General features: G+C 37.6%; 1 protein-coding gene across 1 annotated transcript in view; it reads right to left on the minus strand.

The window, feature by feature from the left end:
* Nucleotides 1-27,461, minus strand: part of LOC118417714 (annexin A6-like) — a gene marked incomplete in the record, with an annotated part of 38,475 nt that overhangs the window by 9,009 nt on the left and 2,005 nt on the right. Inside the window, 19 exon segments of the mRNA XM_035823386.1 lie at nt 4,683-4,928; nt 5,274-5,302; nt 5,652-5,769; nt 7,431-7,540; nt 7,826-7,901; nt 9,502-9,606; nt 10,216-10,364; nt 11,033-11,066; nt 11,273-11,329; nt 11,818-11,931; nt 12,886-12,983; nt 13,429-13,495; nt 15,372-15,461; nt 17,396-17,464; nt 18,412-18,630; nt 19,184-19,318; nt 19,954-20,062; nt 21,987-22,105; nt 24,975-25,055. Coding sequence (XP_035679279.1) covers nt 4,683-4,928; nt 5,274-5,302; nt 5,652-5,769; nt 7,431-7,540; nt 7,826-7,901; nt 9,502-9,606; nt 10,216-10,364; nt 11,033-11,066; nt 11,273-11,329; nt 11,818-11,931; nt 12,886-12,983; nt 13,429-13,495; nt 15,372-15,461; nt 17,396-17,464; nt 18,412-18,630; nt 19,184-19,318; nt 19,954-20,062; nt 21,987-22,105; nt 24,975-25,055 — 2,025 coding nt within the window.

Genomic DNA, 27,461 nt, shown 5'->3' on the forward strand with positions numbered 1-27,461 from the left:
CCGTTCATCGCCAGATTTGTAGATAATAATCACATGTGCTTACGGCACAAGACGAGCATGATTCAACAGCAATCTTGAATTTCTTTTGGTGACCTACAACTCGTGTAAAAGTGTGAGAAACCGTTGCATTATCGCCCGGATCTATGGCTGAATGGGTCAAATTGAACGTACGCCGCCATTTTCCCGCCATTTTTAATGCTATGGCCAGCAGTAAAGTTTTACGTCATAGCGGTTGTGACGGATCAAAATTAAATGAAAATTCTTGTCAGTATACGCTCATTTTCTGATGACTTTTTGTATGCTCATGCAGATTTTTGTTTTGTGCAACTACTAACAGGAAAGAAAGGAACAACAGAGGATGTATAAAGGTACATAGCGGCAGTTAATTGTGCCGTGTTTCGTTCGACCGGTATAGTGCACCCCCTTCCAACCACGCGCCCGTTCTCCGTGCAATTCCGCGGTGTGTTCCAATTACGATATTATGTTTTTAGCAGGACCAGAGAGACAAAATAATTTACACAGAAGAAGTGGCAAAGGTGAGCTGTAACAGCAACATGTAACTGGAGAAAATGATGCGTTGATCATTTGCCAAATTAGCATTGCTTGAGAAATTGCAGTAAACCGACCGGTATTGTGCCAATGGATGTTAAGTGGTGAGCTAATTGTATAACGAGATGATATCTAATCAACAGGCGACAGTATTCCAGACAAACACTCTAATTCCGGAAAACCTTTAAGTTAATAATTTCAAAATAGATTGACCAGATGAATTAATATTTGCAGGTATGATATATCAAAGGATAGCGATTATATGTAGGCTGCAATGAGATGTCTCTACGAAGAAAGGCTGCAGAATTCTGGCAGAATCCAGAGAATTCTGCAGAATTGGTCTTCTTCGTGGAGACATCTAATTGCAGCCTATATATTCATGATCCTTTGATAAATCAAACCTACAAATATTAATCCATCTGCCTATTTTGAAATAAATGAAGGTTTTCCAGAATTGAAGTATTCGTCCGGAATTATACTGTCGCCTGTTATCATTTGTACAATGTATGCTTCTCTTTCTTGTACATGCTTTTGAAAGGGTTTAAATTATTCAGAAGACTGGTGCATTCCATCTATGGAAATCGTGGATAAAGAGGACAAATAATGTTATTATGACTAGTGCCGAACAGAATGTCATGCAGTTACAGTGTGTACAGAATGTTTTCTTCACAGTGCATTGCATCTAGTATACGTCATGCAATGCATGCCATGTGGTATTTCTGATACCTTTTTTTCCCATCATCTCTGTAGCCTCTCTTTACTTTGTTGCTATCATATTTTCTCTGGGCTCCAACTTCAAACCACTAATGTTAAGCTGATGTTACTTGCAACATTGATATTAAAGATCATGTGGAGCAATACAATGAAATTCAACATTTAACAATCATCATTAACAAAACACCCAATAACAGTAATGTACCTGTCGCAACTATCATTAACACTTAAAACAAAACTTAAGACACCTTAATTCTTAATAGCATTATAGAATAGTCATAACACACTAGGCCATGCGAGAAAACAGTAAAATACTGTTATCTTAGTAATTATGTAATATATTATATATATATACACAATGTCATTGAAAGTGCTGCATATTATATCAAGAATGTTTAAGATGGTCAAGCACTGTAGTGTTACAATGTTCTTGATTGATATTGTCTACGACCACGTTGGTTCAATTATTTGGATGACATCTGCACACACATTAATATTCTGCCATTTCCAACAAAAAGGGAAGTTTTTATGCAACCAATACTGAAATCTGTAAAATCAGGATGTCATCCATATATTTGAATCAGCGCATGCATGGCCCAATGATCATGAAAAGTAGCCGTATTAGTCAAATCAAATAGTAGCATAGACAGAAATCATCACATTACATTGACTGTGAATCACATTTTAAGATATTTTGCATCTACATTATATTATGCCCAAGGCCTAAGTATCATTATAGATGCCACCTGTACTAAAAAATGACATGAAGTTATTTAACAAAATAATCATGAAATTTAACAAAATAATCATGAAGTTCAACCCTAACAACAAAAGCTGCATCATGGACTTCTTCTTTTTGGCCTATAGTCAACTAGAAATGACCAACATTTCTGGAGTAAGATGAAACTAGGCATTCAAGTAGCCATACATAATGATAGACCTGGCTTATATACTGAATGCTGTCAGTTCAATATTTTGGTGCTCTGTAGAACAGTAACCTGCAATGACCGCTTCACTGCAAACTCAAAACCACTTCAACAACAAAAAATCAATTTTGAATCATAGTGATTGAAAAATTCAGCATGATATAGCTTCTGCAAAAAAACTTAAGAACAAACACAACATCAGTCAGACATAAGACAGCTTTTGTTGGATAGGATACTGATAAAAGAAAACGACAATCCTCAAATTATGTAACACTACAGTGCTTGTGTTCATCCACTTCTTCATCAGTTATCTCTTCAGAATCATTGCTCTCTGTTTCCCAGTCAGACTCAGTACCACATTCTTCATCTTGTTCATCCTCCTTTTCGTCTGTAAAGAGTGCATCCTCCACTTCTTTATGTTCTTCACCTTGGTTCACTATGACATGTACCTCTATTGGGGACTCTACAATGGTCACTTTCTTTGGTTTTACAGGCATTTGTGGGGGCTGGTCTTCCGCTGTTTTGCTTTTTTCCTCTGTTTCTTCTGTAGTTGTCTGAGGCATTGCTTCCTCTTTCAGGTCTTTGTCCTCTTCAACATCTCTTTCAAGTGTAACAGTCTCTTTGTTACTTTCTTCATCAGTCTCTTCCTCCTTTTCCTTGTCAATGTCATCATCCGATTCCTCCTGGCCTCCCTTGTCTTTGTCTTCTTCCAGGTTTCTGTCTTCACCCTTAGTAACTTCTTCCACTTCTTTCTCAAGTGCCTTTGCAATCATCTCATCTAAAATACAATTTGCTACGGTCTCTGTCTCATTGTCCCTGTCATCATCATCGAATTCTTCTTGGCCTCTCTCCTCTTTTTCATCTTCTTCCCTTTCTTTGACATACGTAGCTTCATCTGCATATTGCAATAGGGTACTCATAGAAAGACATGCGGGCGCACTGTTAATGCGTGACGGCATCTCTTCTGTAGAAGTGACCTCCGACCTTTCTGTATCCACCTCCCTGTCGTCTTCGAGGCTTTGTCCGCTGTCGTCTTCTTCCCGCTCTTCTACCTCTTCCACGCTTGGTAGAGACATCTCGAGCGAGAGGCCACGGTTTTCCAGCATCCACGCGGCAACTTTTAGCGCAGGGGGACCCCTCCTAATGAGGTCCTCATGAAAACTCTACAGGAAAAATCACATCATTGCTCACAGAGGTACTTAGCCTACCATCTGTAAAGAATTGTTTTACAAATCAAAATTATATACAAAAAATGATATACAGAAGTTTCAGCATAAAAGCCTAAACTACTTTTACTGCAAATGTGCTTGAGTTGTTGTTTACAAATAATAGATATTGTGAAAGGGTGTCTTATTCAATGTGCACCATTTTCCCCTCCCTTTCCCTTGGTGATATCCGTTATACACATTATGATAAAACATTAAAACAATAACACAAGACAGTGTTTTAAAATTTCAAAGCTTTAACTCTTTAGCATTGCGTTAAATGTAACATGCATGACTGTGTGCTTTATACAAAGGAGATTGTTCTAGTTTTGACAGTGCATATCCTGCATGATTGAAGTAGAAAATTTATCATTTGAGTAAGTACCTCCTCCAGATAGAAACCGGATTCATCCTTGCAGCAAGTGAGGAAATAAAAGTACAACAGGTATTTGCAATGAAGAAAACAGTAAATGTCATGATACCATTATGTGTGTAATATAACATATAATGAAAATGTTAACAGGCACACTTTATTCAATCATGCCTGTCACAGTCATTAGTTAAACTACATGAATAATAATTATTGTATTATTCTTAATCATCTGTAGCCAAACACAGACACGACACAATAAAGAAAGTGTAAATCTTAGAGTCACTTATTTAATAACACTTTGTCAAAGAGATAAAACACAGGAACAGTGGCAGTTGATCATGTACTTGCACACTTTTGTCACAATGTTTCAATCACACCAGTACCTGTCACAGACGGGTAAATATTATGATAATCTTAATCATCTGTAGCCAAGCAAAGGCATGACACTATTAAGAAATATTGAGTCATTTATTTCATAAGTCAAAGAGATAAAACACAGTTGCAACAGATAACACTAGTTGACCTTTATCCGCAGGGCAACATAAATTCGTTGTGGTTACCAACACGGTATTAAGAGATGTCAACTGGACGGACGATGGTTTCAAGTTGTAATATGTTCAAAATATCGTAGTTTGACACTCTCGTCTGTCGACCAAATACCCATCTCTGACAGCAACAGATATAGGTTACCCCGCGGATGAAGGCGAACTAGCATTACATGTATAATTATGTACTTGCCCAAATCAAAAAACAATAAAGGTCAAATCCACTATGTTAAATCCACTATCTTCACAAAGATGACTGAGACTTACAAAACTAGTGCACTGACAGGTAACTATAGGCTTTGGGTCTTAACTTTTCATTAACAAAGTATAAAATACTAGCACAACTCATATGACAAAATGTTAAACTTACCTGTGCTTTTCCTTTCCCTCTATCCCTGTTCTCCTTGTCACTGCCATTCCTCCCTCCTTCAAGTCTTTCATTCGTCTTCTCGAACGACTTCTCCCTCTGTGCAGCAGCCAATGGCCTCTGGGAGGGTTGTGCCAGGGGGTTGTTCCTGACGTCCACGGGTTTGGGAGGGGGGATGGGCTGATGGCGCAGTGGTCTGAGCTGCGGAGGGGCGCGGTGGATCACCATGCCGTTGATTCTCTTCTGTGACTGGACAACGACGACAAAGATCCATCAACACAATGTCATTCATTTTCATTAACAGTTTGTAAATATAACGCTAGTTCATCTTTATTTGCAGGGAAACCTTTATCCGTTGTATACAATACCAGGGTATTTTGGCATATCAAGTCGACTGACGGTGGTCTCAAACTACAATATGTTGAACAAAAAAGCAATTTGAAACCACCGTCCATCTACGTGATACCCCTAAATATCCTGCTTTTTAGGTACAACGGAATTAGGTTACCCCGCGAATAAAGGTGAGCTGGCGTTAGAGAGAGAGTCTAAATGAATGGGAAATTTTGTTTTGAAGTAACAGACAAAACAATTTACCTTTTTCTGTCCATCTTGGCCATCAGAACCTACAATGACAAAAAAAAACTGTCTTGAAGCAAATGCAGTCATGTTGAATGCTACTTAGTATATGCATCAGAGGAAACTTACAAATGTACATCAATTTATTGCATAACATAACTTTTTCATGGATTGAGTATTATGATTTGTACCAATACATCATGTGAACTATGCAAATACATGTAATATGATGTTTGGTCATTGAGTAATGTTGGGGACAACATTATCATTAGCTTTTTATATAATACAAATACAAGAAAGCGAGACAATGTACATTCAGTCAATATTAGAATCTTTGGAGAAATGCCTACAATATAAGACAAGAAAGAAGAAAAGCAAAATGTTTCCACAACTGACCTCTGACAAGGTCGACCAAGATGGGCTTATATGGTGCACTGACGTAACTCTCAAGGTCATCCATGATGGTGGCACCATACGTCTTCTTGTATACCTTCCTGATCAAGGGCATGTCAGCCTAGAAAAACAACAAAATTAATGCAAAGACGAAGAAGGACTTAATGGTCTATGGATGCCGCTGAAAATGTTGTGTCTCCATAGTTTGGACATTTTTGTATGCAGTAGCATATACAATAAACAAGATGACCTGTTATTTGCAATGAACATCTAGACCTATATGACTGTACTTTGTTTGTAAAGCCAATAGTGTGATCATTGATTTTCAGATGATAAACCTTTTAAATTAGTATACAGTACAAGGCTTGGGTACACTGTGCAAGAATGTTTATACAGTAGGTGCTGATCACATAGGACCATCGCACAATCACAAACTGAGGGCACTGCTTGGACATTGTTGTGTATATTTGATTTAAAAAATCCACAAAAAAGGCTGTCTAACACCATAGACCCTTGTCATTGATCGGTTTTGTCACAGCCTTCTTGAAAATTTTGCAACAAAATTGTACAAAATGTACATCAGGGACTACCAAGAATGCAACAACGCAGTGATATTGAATGTTAGGGCTTGTGTACCCATTGCAATTCGAAAAAAGTTAAAGTAGGCTTGTCCTTGGTGCTGAAATGGATGTCTGTACAATATGTGAAGTGTACCATGCATGATAGGCAAATAGTTTGTCCTTCGGCAGGTAAAATATGTAAAAGTGTGCAGGCTATGTAACATGCAGGATTTACTTAATGTAAAAATCAAGAGGGAATATGGCTCAGAGCATAAATTTTTTCACAAAACAACATCCTGGACTATGTAGATTTTCCACTGTCAGGGCTCAAAATACTGGGGTTTTGTGCACCCAAAATTGGAGCTGTGCACCCAATTTTTTTCTGTGGGTGCACAGCAGGGTGCACCCAAATATTTTCATAGGCTTATGTACACGTATGTTAAGATGTCAGTATACTAAGTAAACACTATATTCTTGACATCTATGTGTTAGAAAGATAATAGAATGACTGTCATAGTACTTCCGATTTCTGAAGAGCTCTGTTCAAATTACTAATTTAGTAGGTTTGCAATTAAGTTATTCTGATATTCTACTTTATTTTATGTGGTGCACCCAAAAATATTGTGGTGCACCCAATTTTCTAGACTGGGTGCACCTATTCCCAAAAATAAATTTCGAGCCCTGACTGTAGATTACAAGCACATATCACAGGGCTTATCATTGACATGGCTAACGGTGTTTCAAAGGTATTTTTATCTTTTTAAATTAGCAATAGAGAACTCAAGATGACCTAGCCTGGGTACCATCCGGAAAGCAGTTTGCTCCAGTGTTAATCATACACTAAATACAGTCGCTTTTTGCTCTGATATTTATCATACACTATATATAGTTGCTTCACTGCTGTTCCGTCTGGGATCCTTGGCCACGTTAACATCTGGAATTGTCCAAATTTTGAGCGAATTAAGGAATGGGTTCAAGCGTTCGTTCGAACAAGCATTCCAACATCCGAAAGCCCTCCGTCTGCTTGCGGGAGGCCTGATATCATAGAACGAGCTCTCTAGAACCTATTCCTTAATTCGCTTATTAATTGACGTTATCACCAAATGGTTTGAAAGTGCAGGTCTCCAGACTTAGCAGAAGTGAACATATAATAGGAGCAAACTACTACTCGGATGGTACCCAGGCTAATGATGACCACAATGATACAACAGTTACGACATACCTCTGCTCTAGTCATCAAGCACCTGATGAGGGTTGCCGCATCGCCTCGTGGCCGCATGGCGCGGTAGATTCTCTCCGCAAAGAATTTGGGGCAGTAGAAAATGACTTTAACTTGAGTAGGGAATACAAAAGAGATCTCATATCAGTATGAAATAAAAAGAATGGTTCACCTTAATTGTGCCATTGGAGACAAGTTTTCCAAATTAGTAATAAAAAAATAAAGCCAATAATCAACTAATGTGCCTGAAGTGTTGGATAAAAAATACAATAATTACTCACTCAGTACAACACATGATAATTGAATGATTTATTATTTCTCACCATAATAATAAGAACATAACTGAGAAATAAGTTTAATTATTTAAAAAAATTGGTTAATAATATGTACGTCCTTACCAAGTGCCACCATTGCTACGAAAAACTCCCCCGAAAGCTCGTCTTTTAGGACGTCTAACATGTCAGTCTGTGCCAGCTGTCAATCAAAACAAATGCATCACAAATACATCCTTGTACGTTGTAAACAAATTCCATGATTGTAAACACATCAGGGACAGGACAACATTAGGTTGTGTTACTCAATCTCACACTGTCAGCTAGGGGCTTATTGTGGAAGGACTGCTGAAGCTTAATTTGGACTAAGGCTAAAGACAACCTACATGTGTATGGCACTTAACCCTATTCAGACTTGGGGGCGGGGGGGGGTGGGGGGGTTGGGCTAAAAGTGCCCGCGCCAACTTTGACCTCCTATACCTCCTAAACGGCTTGTGCTAGAACAACTAAACTTGGTGAGTTTTCCTAAAATATTGTTGGCAACAATTTAAAAAAAATTGGGTAAGTTTATGATTTTTCGTGTTGCCATGGCAACGGGTTTCTGAAAGGCAAATTTTACAAAAATCACTAATTTTGGTTTAAACAATGGGATTTTAAGATTTTCTTGCTAAACTAAACTTCTTTTCATATATCTTTAATATCTAACACATGTTAGTTAAATATTTATAATTAAATATTCATAAATTATGCTAATGAGATGACGTAATTGCTCAAAATCCAAGATGGCCGACAATATCATGATTTAAAGTATAACAAACTTATTTTCACTCAGATTTCATTACTACGTGGTATTTTTTTACAGAAAACATTCATGTGAACGTTTTTAATCCATTTCCATGGGGTTTTAGCGTTATATGTTTCAAAAAATGTATCTTGAAAAATTTAAGGTTCATAATCCAAGATGGCGGATAGCTAAACTACAGATGACGTCATTCTATGACGTCATTTTGACGTCGTTGCGTTGGCTTTTGACAACAGATGTCTTATAACACTTAAATATCAATGAGAAAACTTTATTGGTAATTTTTTGAATGAGATATTAAAGTATTATGGGAATTCCCCGTTTTAGCCAAAAATATCAATTAATGACGTCATAATTACGTCATATTACGGCATAATGATATAAAAATTTCAGGAATTAGAAAACTCGATGAGCATAAACCCCCCTGCAAATTTGGTGATCGTACAGTAAGCCGTTTTGAAAATACGAAGGGGGGGTCGAATGAGCCCCCCCCCCAGGCCAGGGAAGGCCCAAAAAGCCCAGTCTGGATAGGGTTAAATAATTATGTATGGTGGTAGCGAGTAAATATTTTTGGTGACTACATGTAGCTATAAAGTTCATGTAATAGATCTAAATATATATACATTTAATTGGGTCGATTGTGAAAGTCATGATTAAGACTTTGAGTTTATGAAAAAATATGATTACAGCAATTGTTTGCCTTAACTTGAACATCAATGTATGGCATGCAACTATAATCCTCAACAACTACTTTACATTTGGGACCACATAAACACTGCATTAACTACATATAATCATGAATATCATTCTGTAAATATGTTTGGGACCGCATCTGTAAGCAGTGACACCTAGTGCTGCAGTGTTATGTAAACCAGTCAGAACTGCCCTGAGGAAGGTGACAGATGGTCACATAAACGTTAACGAATAAAACATTCAGATATTGACAAGGAATTTTGTTAGAATTCTGTAAAATTATTAATGATCAATAATAAATAATTACCTTCTCATACTCTGTAAACGTAGCCCTGATGTGTGCATAGCTCTTGGTAGTGATGAGAGACATCAGCTTAGAGTCACTGTCTGTACTCCATCTGTCCTTCTCATTCTGGCAATCAGAAAATAGAAATGAATGAATGAAATAATAAAGGAACGCATGAAAAATTTTATTCTATTTTATGTGCATAGCTCTTTGTAGTGATGAGAGACATCAGTTTGGAGTCACTGTCTGTACTCCATCTGTCATTCTCATCCTGGTAACCAGAAAATAGGAATGAATGAATGAAATAATGAATGAATGCATAAAAGACATCATTTATGTTCTTACAGCTACATGTATGACGTGTTAAGGTGATAATGCTTAAGTACAAACAAAGTGAAACAACAATGTGATATTTTACTAAAATCTATGATGACTGATGAATACCCTTAGACTAGTATGTATCAACAAGACTTAGTTCAACTTCTTCACATTTCTTGTTGTATCACAGTTTGGGGCAAAGTCTAAAAAATAGAAACAAAAAGATAATCCCTACCTACCCACCCTATATTTTGTAAGGATTGAAATAAGAAACGCAACATTTTTTTACTAGGCTTTGCATTATCCGTCATCAGTTTTTCACTACCTTTATCTTGCACTGTACTTGTTACCTTAAAGTTTATAGTGTAAAAGGTATTATCCATTTTAGCATTGCATACAAGTAATATTTGTCCTGACCTCATATAACTCCTGAGCGTCTTGTCTGGCCAGGTCCTCGTCCACCTGGTTACTTTCATCCCTGTCACCTGCCAGCAGCCCCAGCAGCAGGTCCTGCAGCTGCCCAGCTGTCTCACTACGCACATCGTCTTCCAGGTTATTCAGGTGCTCTGGAGGATACCACCAATGTTAGGGGCAAGGTAAAATAAAATCTATGAAGAAACATAATACAACTCAACTTTATCAGCTCTTGACATAATACCATTACAATAATTGTACATTGCACTGCACTTCAGCCAATAACAACAATTGCTGCTTTTCGTTTTTAACATATGTTTAGTTGCTTCATTTGTTTACTAGACTATGTTTGTTTTCATTTGTTTGTTCATTCATTCATTCATTCAGAACATTCAAACACCAGTCTGCTATAATGATTTTTGGAGATTTTAAAACTTCAAAGCAATTTCTAAAATCCTAGAAGACCAACACAGGAGAGAAAATTTTGAGTACAAGGTTATTTAAAGAGATGTAACCCCCCCTCCCCCGCCAAAAAATGAACGTAGCATCAGTAATCCTGAGTTATACACACTTCAGATGTTTAGTACTGGTGTTCAAGACAATCTTGAGAAGGCCTCTATAACAACTTTCTTATATGGTGGTATTATGAGAGTTGATATTATTACATAACAGTCCAAGGGAAGAATTTCAGTATAAAAAACAACATTTTACACAGTAGCAAACATTAAGAACAGCAGCTATTTTCCATTTTGTACTCTTTCTTTTACTGATCAGATATCATTGCATTTCTATTTGTTGACAACAAAATAGAATAACTTACCGTCTCTGTAAGCCTTCTTAATCTGCTCCAAAGCCTATGTATGACATAAAAAAATCAGTCTTAATATATTATACACAATCCTTCAATAATCTAAAGCAAATCAATTTACAAACGTCTGTATTGTCTAAAACAAAACTGTACAACAGCAACGTTATATGAAAAAAAGATTAATAAAATATCTCAATGCAGCTCTATAGTGCAAAATTAAAAGATTCTAATCTGTCAAATCTCCAAACATACCCTATTGTTCCTTGTGCACAAAATTTCAATCAGGGTGGCCTCTGCTGAGGGTGATCCCTGCAGAAAAATTGAAAAAAAATCATTTGTAATATTAGACCAATGAAAACTTATAGAAAAGAAACAGTAAGAATAATTTGAATACATACTTAGGCCATGTTGATTCGATCATAAGGATGACATCCTCTGGGAACCCACAACTAATCCAAATGAGCATTTGCCTTCTTTATGCAATGCAAATAGCCAGGGAGTATGACTGAGCATGGTATACTGAACAATAGACTCATTAATTTGTTTTTTTTTTACATCTTCTTTGACCGCAAAATTGATTGCAGCATTCTACGACATCAGCATCTATTCCCAATGTTTTTTGCAATTTACCGCATATACAAATGTACATGTAGCTGCTCATTCTAGTTTAAATTACTTTTGACACACTCATTACTTTGTTCAAAGGCAGGAACAGAAAAAAGATAGCAGGAGAGTACACAATGTGGACATCTTTAGAATAACTCTGGATAAAGGTAGAAAGCTATTCATGTATGTACCTTCAGCGCATCGTGTACTGTCATGGCATCAAACTTCTCTCTTTCCACCAGGAGAGCATCGATCACCGGAGCGAAGTCATCACTCAGCTGGGACTTCAAGTCCTCAGACAACTCCTGCAATGCCATTGTTATTGCAAGTTATTGTTACTGCCGAAAACTCTCCCTTTGCAGCCAAAATACAGATAAAGGCATTTGTAATGTCTTTGTCACTGTCCTTGGTGCTGAATCAAAGACAGAACTACATTGGGAAGAAGTTACTACTGCATCCACAGCTAGATTATCTCCAATTCTAGTTGTCATAAGTGTGGTTCAACCAACAATCACATCAGTACATGGGCATGTTGTTGTTATCGTTATTGGTTATTGGGAGGGCCGACTACTCTCTCTTCACAGCTAGGGGCCGAATAGTGAGAAGCTTACGATAGGCAGGGCTAAATCACATGGGCATGGAGCGGCTGCCATTCGGCGCTAACTTGATCAGGTGACCTCGATATGACAATAATTACTCAAAGTCGCATAGGACTGCAGGTTTTGAACCGCTCACACTGGGAAGGACCCTTTTAATCTTTTTGATAAGTGTGGTGGGTTCTTTTATGTGCTCAATGTATGGCTCCCCTCAAACAAGGGACCTCCATTTAATGTGCTACAGTTATTTGAATGACAGCCTTGACCAAGGCTAGGTGCTCATTTAAACCTGAGTGAATTATGAAAAGTCATGCAAAGTGCCTTCCCAATGGCCCAAGATTGGTTGCATCAATGGCTTGTATTTGGCTCATAATCATAATCATAATTTGGCTCATAGGTCTTGGGGACCTCTGGATTATGAGCCAAATATCCTGCCATTATGAAGCCATTTGATTTCAATAATCAACATGTTTTCAAACAACTGAAAAGATACATAATTATATGAAAACAGTTTTGAATGTCTAATCCTTGTCACTGTCCTTGGTGCTGAAATACAGACATTCATCAGGGTGTATATTTTATACAAAGGTTCATCGAATGATACCATTATGGCTGAAAGGGATACTTTTTGTCACATAAGCACTTTAACAGATGACAACCGACCTTGTCATAAAGCTCCCAGAACTTGGCCTTGGTCTCCTGACGTTGTCTGTAGGTACGCCGCACCAGTGTCTTGATGACTATGGATACTTCGTTTTGGCCTGATAGAACATAGGTCAAGAGTTCAATGTCAAGTGCAAGGCACATTTTAATGAAACAGTGTTAAGAAATTGCATGTATTGGTAAACCAAACAAAAAAAGCCTAACTTGCATTTCATTGTGTACATCTCTGTCTAGGCCATTAGCATACTGAATATAATGGACATTCATCATTCCTTTGTACAGTAACTGTTGATGGTCCTTGAAATATTTTCACAAAAATGCCCCTGAAGTTCCAGAGCAAGCTGCTATCTGCTATGAAGCCCAAACCTTTATGAAAAGCTGTCTACCACCAAAAAAAATCAAGACCATAGCATAGCCCGGACAAAAGACACAAAACCAGGGGCACAGACACAATAAAACTAATAACCTCAATTTTTCATAGAGGTAACAAACACCAAATTTTGTTTGAAGATATTTGTACATGTATGTAGATAATCAACTCACTCAAGCCCTTTGTGGCTTTGAATAGCATCCTGGAGTCTCTGTCAACATCATGTTGAGACAAATCAACCTGAAACAGGAAGACATGTTTGTACGTCAGAAACAGAAAATACTGAGTTGTGCATTGTTAAATTGAAGACTCTAAAGCATTGAGATATCAGCGCAAAATAAAACTAAAAAGTAAGTCAGAGCAACAATGTTTCCTAAGAAGCTAAAATAACAAACTGGACTACATTAAGTTAAAAGCTGGTTACAGGCTGAAGGAAAGAGAGTTCTTGCCTGTATTGGCTTGAATGTCTGTTAAGTGTTTGTCCACAGTTCTTTTATAGTCAGTCAGTCTGAGTCAGTCAGTCAGTCAGTCATTATAACATTTGACTCAGCTCCAGAAGTGTCACATGCCTGCTTTTTGTTGTGTTTTCTCACGCCTTTTTCTCTAACTTCTCTACACAATGATTCCTTTTTCTCTCACGTATTCTGTTTCTTGGACAGTTTTTTTTCTCTGCCATTTTACAGTTCACAAAGTCTGATTCACAAGAGTTAAAAAAATGTAAAAAAACACCAAAAAAACAAAATGTAACATTTTGTAAAATTGTCCAGTACAAAACAAGTCACTATTCTTTCAAACCATCTCTAACATGAAGCTTTTCTCTCATCTCTACCTTAAGACCCTGGACGGACTGAAGTTCTATTTCTTGTTGACGCAGTCATATATGGTCCAGCCATCTTTCTCAATGCTTTATCCTTCTTGCTCTTTTTACTGTTTGCCTTACTCTTTTTCTCCCGATTTGCTTTTTCTTTCAAAACCTCTGACCTTTTTTGGCGTAGAATTCTAGATTTTGACTTCTCAGGCAACAAATCGGGGAGGGCAGCTTTGGTTATTTGAACACTTTTGACTGCCGTTTGTAGACCATCTTCTTCCCATTCCTTTAAGTAGTCTTCCTCCATTCTCCTCAGTTCCTTCTGACTTTCTGTCTCAGAGGACGACCTTGCTTCTCTTTCAAGGTCAACCGATGTTTCTTCGTCAATGATAGGCAGGAATGCAGGGGGCCGACGTTGCGCGTATTCCTCTTGCTCGGACTTCGATTTCTTCTTCTTTTTCTTAGACCTGCCCTTTTTCTTCTGGGATGTGCTCTCGTAGCACATAATGATGTCAACATCTCTGTTGTCGTTAGGTGTATCCTTGCTCTTTTGATAATCAAACACACATCTGTCAGAAAGTCTAAAGAAGTGCAGTCTGTCAAAGTCACTGTCAAGTCCAGAAGATTACACATTGAAAGGAAGCTTTTTTTTACAACTAAAATACCTGGCAATGTGCTCAGCTAACTAAGCTAAGCTAAGAATTTTTCTATATTGCAGTAAAAGATATGCTAACTAAAAAGGCAAAAAAGAGCAACTCTCTATATGTGACGCTAGTTCACCTTTATCCGTGGAGTAACCTACATCCATTATTTTTCAAAACAGGGTATTCAAAAATACATGTATCAAGTCGATGGACGGTGGTTTCAAACTGTGGAATTTTTATGATATTGTGATTAGAAACTACCATCCGTCGACTTGATATCCCTAAATACTATGTGTCTAACAACAATGGATATGGGTTACTCTGCGGATAAAGGTGAACTAGCGTTACATCTAATTGATTGTTGGACTAGGTCATTAACATAATCACACAAGGTTCCCCAGTAGTATTCAGTGTGTTTTGAGTAAACGAAAAAATTTAAAAATTAGGTTTTGCTATTTTTCAAACCTGTAATTATTCATATACAGCTAATATGTTTGTTAATGCAGTTCTACGCTCTGATAGCATTTTTGATGACATTAATGATACACTACATATTAATTACAAATTAAATGACTGCAATAATTTGACCCTGGTAACCCGAAATCCATACCGCCAAATGAGTATTACCCTACTCTCACATCTCCCTGGTACTACATGTAAATACCTTGTTTTTGTCCACCCTGTTGACCTTGGGCAGCTTGGTATGGAAGCGTCTGGGAGGCCAGGTTCCACCGCCCTTACTCCGCTCCAGCTTCTGCAGACAGAGAGGCACCATGGCTATTTTCAGCTCATTTTTGCCAAGACAAATTCGCATGAAACTCAAGACTTCTACATGAACTTGCAACAAGTAAAGATGTCATACAGCTTTGACTGAATTTAAAGCAAAGCTAAACTTGAACTAAACTTGAAAAGCCTACAGTGGATTATATTGTCAAGTTCTTACTTATTTTACATAACGGGAGGTGCCCCAACACGGTACGCTTTTTCTTGCGCTCAAACTCATGGCGCTCCATCGCTAGTTGCCTGAGAGTGGTCAAAGTTTGATGACTGAATTTTTTACACATAGATTTGAACAACATACTTGAATAAGAAATGCATTCATGTGGTTCATGAACCTTTCGCGCTGCGTGTTACAAGCGGCAAACACTGTGAGACAATTTCGTGTATGTAACCTTCCAATTTTGTGCTACGCTGGACAGTGTGCCTAACTCGGTACGCTTTTTTACATTTTGCTCTTTTCAGAAGTAAGTGGTAAATTCAAGTACACAGAAAAAATTAATAATATGATATTTTAGATTACTTTTAACAATCGTGACTGTATGTACTTTCTGTCTCATATGAGGAAGGCTCTAACTAGAACAATCCAGCTGATGTTTTTACGGGCAATGGGCTGAATGCACTGATTGTGAATGCCCGACTAAAAAAACCATTACGAAAAAACGACACCGCCAACATCAACAAAACTTTGTGTGATATATGAAAATATCATATACATCTCTCTATCAAGTCTTATTTTCATAGACAGCACGAATCATTTGTTACAGTCAAATAAATCTTTGGAGCGTTCTCTTGTCTGCCACCTTCACGGCCACACTCCCTTGTGAGTACAATGGTGGCAATGTTTTTGTCGCTTCCTTTTGGTTGCTTTTCTACTCAACAAACATTTGAAGACCCATATCCATAGTGTTTTATGGAGCTTTATTTATGTGTATTATGGCAGTTGTGTGACTGCTTGGACGAGTTCGTATAGTTAGCAACACAAGCCGCCAATACGCAGAGGCCGGTGACCGCAGTGATTCAGCACTGTCAACATTACTGTTAGAATTCTGTTTTTAAAAAACATGAAGTAAATATGTTAAAGTATACTTGGAATGCAAATTAAAGCTGTGTGCATGGACTTGGTTTATTTACCTTTGTAATCAGCATAGTCAGTGGCAACAAACACGGTGTACTTATGGATAATAAGATCAGCAAAAAATCCGTACCGTCTTAGGACGGGAACCGTCTTAGGGCGGCCCCCGTTAAAGGCTCTCCCACAGTTTGAAATTTTTGCTACCGGACAGACAATATAATTGAGTTCTGTAATGTCAGGAGATGGTAATGTTCCTATCACTGAATCGTACATTGTGTATGACAAACTTGCGACAAACAATAAGAACTTGACTTTATGAGTTTACTCTGACTTTGACTTTAACGTTAGATCATGATCATGATCATCATCGGTCGACGTGATCACACATGTTCGCACATGTTTACACACGACTGGGTTATACCGCCCCTTACGGGGTAACATACCCTTTCGCTGGCTAATTACAAGACGGGGATGCGCCAGGTCTCCCGTCCAGGTGAACGATGTAATTCATCATGATAGTGGTATATCTAGTACATGTAACGCTAGTTCACCTTTATTCGTTTGGTAACCTATATCCGTTGTTTTTAAAACACGGTATTTAGGGAGCGACCGACGGTGGTTCTAAACTGCAATATTTTGAAAATACATGCATTGCAATTTAGAACCACAGTCCGTCAACTTATTATACTGTCTTTTTAAACAACGGATATAGGTTACCCCACAGACAAAGGTGAACTAGCATTATATCAAGGCTTTTCAATCTTAAGGTTAGCTCTTCTTTAAATACAATGACATTGTGATTGATTTATGCTATTAACTGGAGATATTAGACTCACAATTTTGGGCAATTTTGTTGTCTCGACTTCACCATCTGTAGTGCTGGCAGCCTCTGTGGACCGATCAGTCTAAAAATAATAACATCACAAACTTTTAAAATGTGCTCAACAAAAAAACTGTTACTGAACAATAACCTGAGACAAATTTATCCCCATTAGAATTCTTTGTAATTTCATAAATCTTATAGCTGTATGCAGCCCATTATGTTTCACTGTTATTTTCTTTTAAAACATAAAAGAAGAACATACTAAAATGGTCTAATCAAAGAAAATACAAAATTTAAAGATGACTTGGGTACAAGGCTGATACAGAATATAAAGTATCAAAGGAAGATTTCAGGCCAGGCAAATGAAACAAAGATCGAATTATGAATTTCTTCAAGATCATTTATGATTCTATAATTTGAGCCTAAGGGCTGCACATGCTTCTAAGCATCCAAATGGCATGTATCATTATAACATCAAAATACATTAAATTAAATGCATGATCTGCCAACTTTGCTTGCAATATGATTTCACCATGGGTGAGCACAATACATCTCGTAGCAGCAAGAAATGCAGAGGGTCTGCTTTTACATCAGTCTACACTCAAATTTTTTTGCTTCTGAGTAGAAGGATCTATTATAATTGTTGGTTTTAATTGGCATGCCAGCTAAGAAATTGGACATAATTTGACCCGGCGATGTTGATTTCATTGTATGGAACTTTTTTTGCTCAAACTGTTTTTAAATTTGACCACTCGCATCAGTTTTGGGGTTCCTGGAGAACATAATCCATACAACCAAATCAACATGGCCTGATCTAGAGAAAAAAGTTTTCATGTCTAATCATCGGTCCTCTGTTATTCCCCTTCAAAAGAAAAATTCATACGAAGAATTTCAAGTAAAGCACATGCAGTCATGCGGTTATGGTTTGAATTTGGGAGCCATTTTGTTAGTTCAGTAAGAGGCATTGATAGTGACGCATTCACTTTGATCCCATCACCAAGCTTTATAACATGCCTCGGAAAAACCAACCTTCGGACCAGACCACACGTTCGCATGTTCGGCCCAGTTTTTGAGAATACTCGTTCTCTTCTTTAAGGGCTTGGTCTGCATTATGATGTCTACATAGAAGTCTCTTGGCTCTTCCGTGTTGTCCACAAGGTAATAGTCATGGGTCAAGACTGGAACCATTCCGTCTTCCGCATCCGAAACGGGAGGGCACTCTAGCACTTCTGTTTCTACTGACCTTGTCTTTACAACAAGAATGACCTTGACTTTACTACGAGAACGTTGGGGTTTTGATGGACTTTGTACCAAAAGAATTTAGATTTGTTCCTTAATTCCTCTTGCACCCATATTCAATTTGATGCAAACTAAAGACCTAACGCTGATTCACCTTTATCCGAGGGTACTATTCGTTGTTTGTAAGAAAAATCGCATTTAGGAATATGAAGTCGACGGATGGTGGTTTCAAATCAGAACATTTTGAAAATATTACAAATTTGAAACCACTGGCCACAGACTTAATACTCCTAAATGTGCTGTTTTTTTAGACAACGGATAAAGGTCACCCAACGGTTAAAGGTGAAATAGCATGAGTACATTTCATACTTGAACTTTTATAATAAAATGTGATTATTTGTTAATACTAAGAAAGGGAACTGCAAAATAATATAATATTATACAACATAAATGAATCATCTAAAAAACAAAATAATTCTGTTAGCAGAACTAACTTAAAACGAAACAAAATTAAAGAAAACAAACAAAAATGAAAGAAAAGGAACTTCAAGAACTTCCTCACCTCTGTTCCCGCGCTCCTTGGCCGCCTTCTCCGCGGGGGGTCGCGAGGCGTGGGCTCCAGACTGTCCAGGTCGTAGTCCTTAGTTACAGCCGCCATGTTGGCAAGGTAGTACTCGTGCTTCAGGAAGTCTTCCTCCTATGTGATAAATGTAAGACTTTCACTTAAAGATGAACACACAAGGCTAATAGAGCCTTCAAACTGAAACCAAATTAGCAGGAATCAAGCCGAATCAGACGGAATCAAGTACTTGCAAAATTCGTGCCACATTCGGGGCCATTTGAGTGGGAATTCCAAATGGACCTTATATCCCTTTCACACATTCAAGAAGGAATGAGCCAAAATGTCATCAGAATGAAAATTCTTTTCTATTCCTGGGAATCCTAGAAATTCTTACTGCATTCCAGATATTCTTTTGGCCACATTCTGGCAGACTCGAAGTGGCTTGCCGTTTCGGTTTTCCATCAAATGAGATAAGAATGTTTTCGAATAATGTTGGAACGGCATAGAATGTGGTCATACTGCAGTTAGAATACGCTTTGATGCTGTTTGATATTTCTCCACTTCAAATGCACCTCGAAAGTTTTTAGCATTAAAAAAACTTTCGGGCCAGCCAAAAGAAGGCGCACTAATATCTAGAATGCAGTGAGAATTCGTAGAATACACTACACGTATGATTAAAGCAAAGTGTATTATACTTGTGACAAATACAGTGCTAATTTTCAATTCTTCTTTGACATAGTACTAATTTTACCCCCCTCCCCCTGACTTACCCATTTGTTGAGATTATAGCTGGGCTGCACTCCCAGCAAACGACTCTTGATCAGTTCATTGTTCGTCGCAATCCTCTCGGCTTCCTTCTCTCGTACGTAGTAGTTTAAACTGAAATTCAGTTAAACAGTAACATTCAGTACAAAATCTTTAAATGGTATGACATTAGTGACACCAAAGTACATAATGTTCAGAATCAGATTAACAATAACATAGTATACATAACGATAACATTTAATTTTGTAATAGGTAATAATAATAATAATAAACACTCTTCTGATGTTATTCAACACATAAAATGTCTTGATTATTGCTTATCAATAAATGATGTCATATGAAAGATTGCAACCGATTTGGAGCTTGGATCCACCACTTTTGAAAAACATTGTAAATTTGTCTCTATTGTATTTTGAAGACAGGGTATTGAAGGATGTCAAGTTATGACAGACATTAGCTTCAACTATAACTATTGCCAGTAACGTTACTGAAAACACCATCCGTTAAACGTCATGATATCCCTAACTACGCTGGTCTTAGATACAACGGATAAAGGTGAACTAGTGGTAAATCTGGTACCTTAAGTTATCCTTTTTAATTAGCAAGCTAACGCAACAATAATCTTATCAAATACCAAATTATAGTTTGCCTTATTTTAAAGTTAAAAAAACAAACCCATAACTCATTCCAGTATGACCTCTTTAGTATGCAACAATTGAAAAGTCAATAGTCCATAATAAACTCTGCAACATCTCTGATTGCAGCAAGATTACGGAATACAAAACCATTTTTCTGTTTCAAGGAGGAATTGATAGGCCAAAAATCCTGGTCCTGTAGTGCTTTTTCAAGCTGAATTGCTCCTTGAGGGATATAGAGGGAGTCAGAGAGGGACATTTTTTTTTGTGTAAAAGCTTTTGATTTGCAACAGCTGCCTTGACATCCAGGTGGCAATGCTGGACAAGACTGGTGTCCTACATTTAGAATTGGCAGAGTTTAGGCTTGTTCACCTTTATCTGCAGGGTAACTTAAATATGATTCTTTTGCCTTTAAAAACAGGGGTTTTAGGGATATCAAGGAAATGGGATTCTCCTATGCAGAGACATCCAATGGTGCCAGCAAACCACCTCTTGTCTGTACTCTGCTATCTCAACCGTCACCATCAGTTCCTGTGGGCGTCACCACAAACCAGCTGTCAGCCAATCAGGAAATAGGCCTTTCGGTTTTCAAAAGGGATCTCGCATATATAAGGGTAAGGTCATTCATATTTATAAGCAGGGCGGTCAGTTGAGATAAGTAACAGACAAGAGCGGTTTGCTGACGCCGTTAGATTATCTGCGTAGGAGAATAGGCAACGGACAGTGGTTTGAAATTGCAATATCAATTTAGAAAAATTGTTACAGTTTATAATCTGTTTATTGACTTGATATCCCTACATTGTATTAAAAAAAATAACTCGTCTTTGGGTCAGGAAGATTGAACAAATGACTAATGAAACAGACTATGGTACACCAAACATTTAGATCTTCATTCTGTTCTTTCATAAATAATTTGTTGGACAAAAAATTATGGCCTGCTCGGATGTGATCCATATATTCAAATCATGAGGCCTTACTTCAGTATACAGGCTTTTCATTAAACGTCATATTATCAATAATCATACTTTGAATCCCTCAGAGACCATATTGGCAGCTATCGTTAGTTCACCTTTATTCGCGGGGGAACCTATATCCGTTATGTTGCCAAATAGTATATCCAGAGATATCAAGTCGATGGAAGGTAGTTTCAAAATTGTACATTTTTTAAAAATACAGTTTGAAACCATCATCTGTCGACTTGATTTCCCTAAATACATTGTTCTTCAAAAGAACGGATAAAGGCTACCCTACAAGGTGAACTAGCGTTACTCGGTTCAAGCAATATGCAGCATCTTCGTGTGTTTTAGATGTACGCTGTGATCCAACAGAGATGACATCAAGCGAAAAGCGTGAGTGTATAGATAAAGAAAAGGTTAATGAAAGTTTGCGGATTTGTTCCAAACCTTCTAGGAGTGTAGTCGTTCCAGTTGTCCAGGGAACCATGTGTTCTCATGATCTGTGTCATCCTGGCCAGCAGCTTCCTATTGTCATGGTCCACCTGAGCTTGTCTCTCCTCTTCTGCCTAGAGTAGAAAAAATTATTAAAATAATAATTAAACATATCATAAAGTATATCCTACCCACTGCTGTTTAACCCCACAACCAATACAAATTTGATGACAAAAGGTTAGATACATGTAGGTTAAATAAAAATGAAGGTTAAATACATGTAACGCTAGTTCACCTTTATCCGTTGGGTAACCTATATCCGTGGCATTTAAAAACAGGGTATTTGGGGATTAATCTCGAACCAGATCCACGGTGCGTTATGTATAGTATCAAACTCCCTCCGGTGCCCGTTTGACTCCCTTAGCCAGCTATAGTCCCTGGCCAGCTTTGATACTATCTTATGGCACCGTAGGATCTGCTTGGAGATTATTTGGGGATATCATGTCGACGGACGTTGGTTTAAAATTGAAATATTTTCAGTACATTGCAGTTTAAAAGTACCACCCGTCGACTTGATGTGCCTAAATACACTGTTTTGCCAAACAACGGATATAGGTTACCCCGCGGATAAAGGTGAACTAGCGTTATATATAAAAAACATGAACAATAACACAAACCTACCATTTGCAAAATGTTTTAAATTGTTACAACATAACTTTTGTTCTATAGAGAAAAATCATAATCCTCATAGATCTGTGAATACTTTTATAAGGTTAATACAAACATGTACGTCACTGGAAATTACAGACTCTTTTTACACAACCATTGCTTTATTCTCACCGATGTTTCGAATTCTCACTGAAGAAGGTGACAGATGGTCACGGAAACATTGGAGAGAAGAAAGCAATGGTTGTGTAAAAAGAGTCTCTTAATTCAATCCTCATTAGATGCTTGAAAATTGTTCTCAAGATATTTGTGCAGCATTTCAAACAAATATTCATTTGATAAGTTCAAACATGTTCGAAGTTCATCTTTAGTTGTCTGAACAATTTAATGCTAGTTCACCTTTATCCGTGGGGTGACCTTTATCCATTTTCTTTAAAAACAGCACATTTAGGGGTATTAAATCTGTGGACTGTGGTTTCAACTTTGCCATATGTTCAAAATGTTCCGATTTGAAACCACCATCTGTTTACTTCATATCCCTAAATACGTTTTTTCTTACAAACAACGAATATAGGTTACCCTCGGAAAAAGATGAACCAGCATTAGAAATGTTGAGAATGAAATATCCTTTTTGTGAAATGGTTCCAAGTTATTACAAATATTATCTTAAAACCCTTGCGGTGACTTTGAATCAACTACTAATTCAAATGGGCCCAATGCCAAACAAAATTGCTACTAGTAGTTAGCAAGAACACACCTGCATAATTAGAGATAGCAGAATTTAGAATGATGGCCTTTGATGTGAATGATTAATACCTGTGTGAACTGTTCAAAATTAACTTCTCCGCAGATGCCAACTGGGTCTCTACTTATGTCTAAAGTTGGTTCATTTAAGAGGCAGAAAGTGCTTTCTGTCTGTGTGGCAAAATCAATACAATCTGTCAAGTTGAACCTTCCTAACTTTCCCAGATATCAGGTATTTAGTACACTCACGTTGGTCTCTTGTTGTAGTGTTACTTGAATTCTGAATCTCACGGTTTTCTTTCTTATTGTTACAGGGATTAAATGAACTAAAGTTCCAATCCGACAGATTACTAATAGTGTGATTCGTGATTGTTTGTCTAATGCCTTCTTTTCTTTTTCCACACATCATGAGGAAAAAAAGCTGACTTGTGCATACACTTGTACAGGTATTTTAAGCTTGAACTCTCAGTACAAAGTGTCTTGCATAAAGGATACCTTGTGCCATTCCGATCCATACCTTTGATCGCTGTGTACATTGCCTTTTGTTATCAGAGAGAGGCCGTTTCTCTTGTGTGACAAGCGGAGCAAACACTTGTCGACCACCTTTGGCCAGACTGAGTCACACACAGACTGTAGATTTTGTTTTTACACACCAAACAAACTCATCTCTTTGGAAACAGCTGCATCTAAACAGTGGTGTCTGGTGCTTAGCTGATGCATTTACTGTTTTACATGTTTAAGGCATGTTTTCTCTTCCAATTTTTATTGAATGGCTACAATTCTTAGTTTGAATTAATTTTTTGTTCTTTTGCTACATTACATGTAGGTGCATAAGGGGAAAATATTTGGCCCATTTAAACTCTTTACGCAACAATTTAAACCCAATTCCAATATTCAAATGCACATATTGCTAAATTGCTAATTGTTAAAACTAGATATACATGTAACACCATCATAATCCAATAGTGTAAATCATCATTTCAGTAATATCGATACCTAAAGTTAGATAGCTTGGAAAGAGAATTTTGTGTGTCAATTGATGGTATAATGAAAATCAGTTGCAATGTATAACCTTTATGTTAGATATTAAATTCCCCTCATTTGTTCTCGAGTGTGTGGTGCAATATAAAAATTGCATTCTATTTTATTGTTTAAAATGGATAAAACTCAAGACTTTTCACTAGTTCACTTTTATCCGCGAGGTAACCTTTATCCATTGTTATATCAAGTGTTTTTGGGAATCTAATATCGAGTCAAAGGACAGTGGTCTCAAATTACAATATCTTAAAAATATTTTGCATTTCATCTGTTTGAAACCACCATCCTTTAAGTTTAACTTTACATCCCGAATCATCGCTAAAGTTTAAAAAAACAACGGATATAGGTTAAAGGCAATAGGTTAAATATATTATATATTTAACCTCCTTGATAAAGGTGAACTACATGTAGCCTTATAGATCTTTAATTTTTCTCATTTATTCTTGTGGTGTGTGGTGTTGTGCAGATTTTTCATCTTACTTTATTGTATATTTTGTAAATGACAAAAAAGTTCTAAATTTGTGATACACTAGTTGTTTCCTTTGGTATACGTACCAATAGCTTCTTCAGTCGTAAGCGTATGTGTTGGTATGGCTTGGGGGACTTGTTGTCCAGATCCGCTTTCATAGCTGCCACCTACAGCGGGGTATGAAAACAGAAAAATATTGAGTGCTTTGTCCTGCCTCTTTCACAGAGAACACCCAACACTGGAGGGGTCCTCCTAGAACAAGTGGGGCAGACGCCACTGAACCGTAATCTGCTCTCGTAGCCCGCTTGGTTTGAATTCCAAGCGGGGACGAGTGCACGTGACACGCTCGACTGCCGATTCAATCGCGTAGCCTGTTGATGGTGGGGTATCGGATGGTTACCAGCATAGCACCTATCCGTAAGCGAGATGTGGCTTTACGAGTGCCATTGTTCGGAGCCGACTCACACAGTGGTGTCAAAAGTGCAAGGTTACCAGGTCCCCGGGTAACTATTGAAGTCGTCGCAGCCCGCTGGCGACGAAACCGAATTTGCACGCTGAAAAAATTAGTCCACCTATTATCCGGCTATTGCCACACAATGCAGCGACTCATCTAATATAACAGGTGATTGGTTATGTCAATGTATTAAGTGGCAATTTGGAGCCATTTATAGCATGTGTCCTAGAATACTCTGTACCAACAAGTCACCTCTGATGGACGCCATCCCTGTTTACCGATAACAAAGCATTTGTCACAATATTTTAAACATTAGGAACAAACAAATCCCCCCATTTAAACCATTTGGGTGGCAATTACGTTACTAAATCTGCAGCTTCCACATAATACTGCTACATTTTTGAGTCCCAAGTCACCAGCTGAGCTGAAGCTTTGATTTTAAACAGAGTATCGATACGATAATGTAAATTACTTTGGGGTCAAAAGTCGTTCCTAACCCTCCTTCCATTTCACCTACTAACAAAATATTTGTTGACATCTCCTAAATAAACGTCTAAGGCCGATATCCTATGCAACTAGGAAAGAGGGAAAAACAAAGCTCGTAAACCATACTGTTATTTTAAGGCCCCCGTACTTTTATCACACAAAAGAAGCTTGGAAACTAGAGGATACCTTTAAAATGGACCGTTGTTAAGATTGCAAGGCCCCGCTAATAGCATTTGTTTTTCTAATCCGTAACCCTAAACATTTTGGATGCTTTTAGAACACCAAAATAGTTACAGTGAGTTGAAAACCTTTCTGGTCAACTCAGTGTGTTGCCATAAACATAAGTTCAAAGTTGATAGAGCTAAAGGCTAAATGTGAACTGCATTTCGGTACATTTTCATTTGTTCGTCACAGTTTCTCAATGTCATAAAATTACTGATTGTCAATGCCTTCTTTTTCTAAAACTGAGCATTTCTAATTCAAAAGCATGTATCACAAAAAGACTGTTTCCGTTTGGAAAAGTTTAAATACAACATTAACCCTGAAACTGTTTTTTAATGTGACCTTTGGTCTTCTTTTGTGGCCTCGACAGTAAAGCAAGTTGCTATGGAGAGGCTTCGGATAAACAAGAAGGGTGTACGCTCTCGCTCTGCGGACCTGTTATGCCCTTATCACGTTTTATTGTAAACGGTCGCTACAGCTCGTTTACACTACCCTCCACAACAGGAAGACAAATTATATGGCCAGCCATTTATAACCCTATCATAAAACCATTTGCTTGATTTGTATGACAACATGCAAACAAATTAACCCCATCAAACTCCCATGACTGTTGTCTCAGGAGGTGTTCAAGTGATTGACAGCTCTGTGGGACAAGGTGGATTGCACCTGTATCCAGCTGTGACAGTTGACTGAAAAGCTGTTCCCTTGGCAACGTGTCGCCATGGAGATAAAGAAGCCATGTCTTCACAAGCGTCCATCTTGTTTTTTTGTGTAGACAAGGAGGTGAGCTTATCAATGGAAAGTTACTATCACTACACAAAAGAAGACGATTTTCCTCCATTGAAAAGTCTTTATGTTGCAACTATTTCAGATCCATTCAACATTCGTCAAACATGCTATGCAAGGCACATCTTATTTAGTTAAGAAAAATACATTAAAACATTAAACAAACAAAACTACACACTTCTAGGGAGCGTACGTATTAGAATTTTCATTTGGCAAAACTCATATATTTTCCACAGGATTCTCAGAATAGTTTTGCCACAAATTGACCCTTTTCAAGTATGAACCCTATTTTTTTTACGTCACAGGAGTACATTCATCTGGAATGAATGTATTGCGTGAGGCGGCTTTAGCAAGGCAGCTCGGACACCTCAAAAGCCTCGGACACAAAGCCGAGGAAGAAGTCAATAAAGAAAAGCACTTAGAATCACAAATCATGGGCTTATGGCAGTGCTGGGAGAGGATCAGGTTATGGAGTCACCCATGAAAACTGCATGAGCTGAGCATACTCCTGTGTTACGAAAGAAAAGAACGTTAGACAATCTGTTTTCTTTGCGATATCTATGGTCTGTTAATTCATTCAAATTCTTTCCAACATCTCTAAAGAAGATGGGAGGACTAGATAATG

This window comes from Branchiostoma floridae, chromosome 1, assembly GCF_000003815.2.
Source record: "Branchiostoma floridae strain S238N-H82 chromosome 1, Bfl_VNyyK, whole genome shotgun sequence".
Classification (NCBI taxonomy): Eukaryota; Metazoa; Chordata; class Leptocardii; order Amphioxiformes; family Branchiostomatidae; genus Branchiostoma; species Branchiostoma floridae.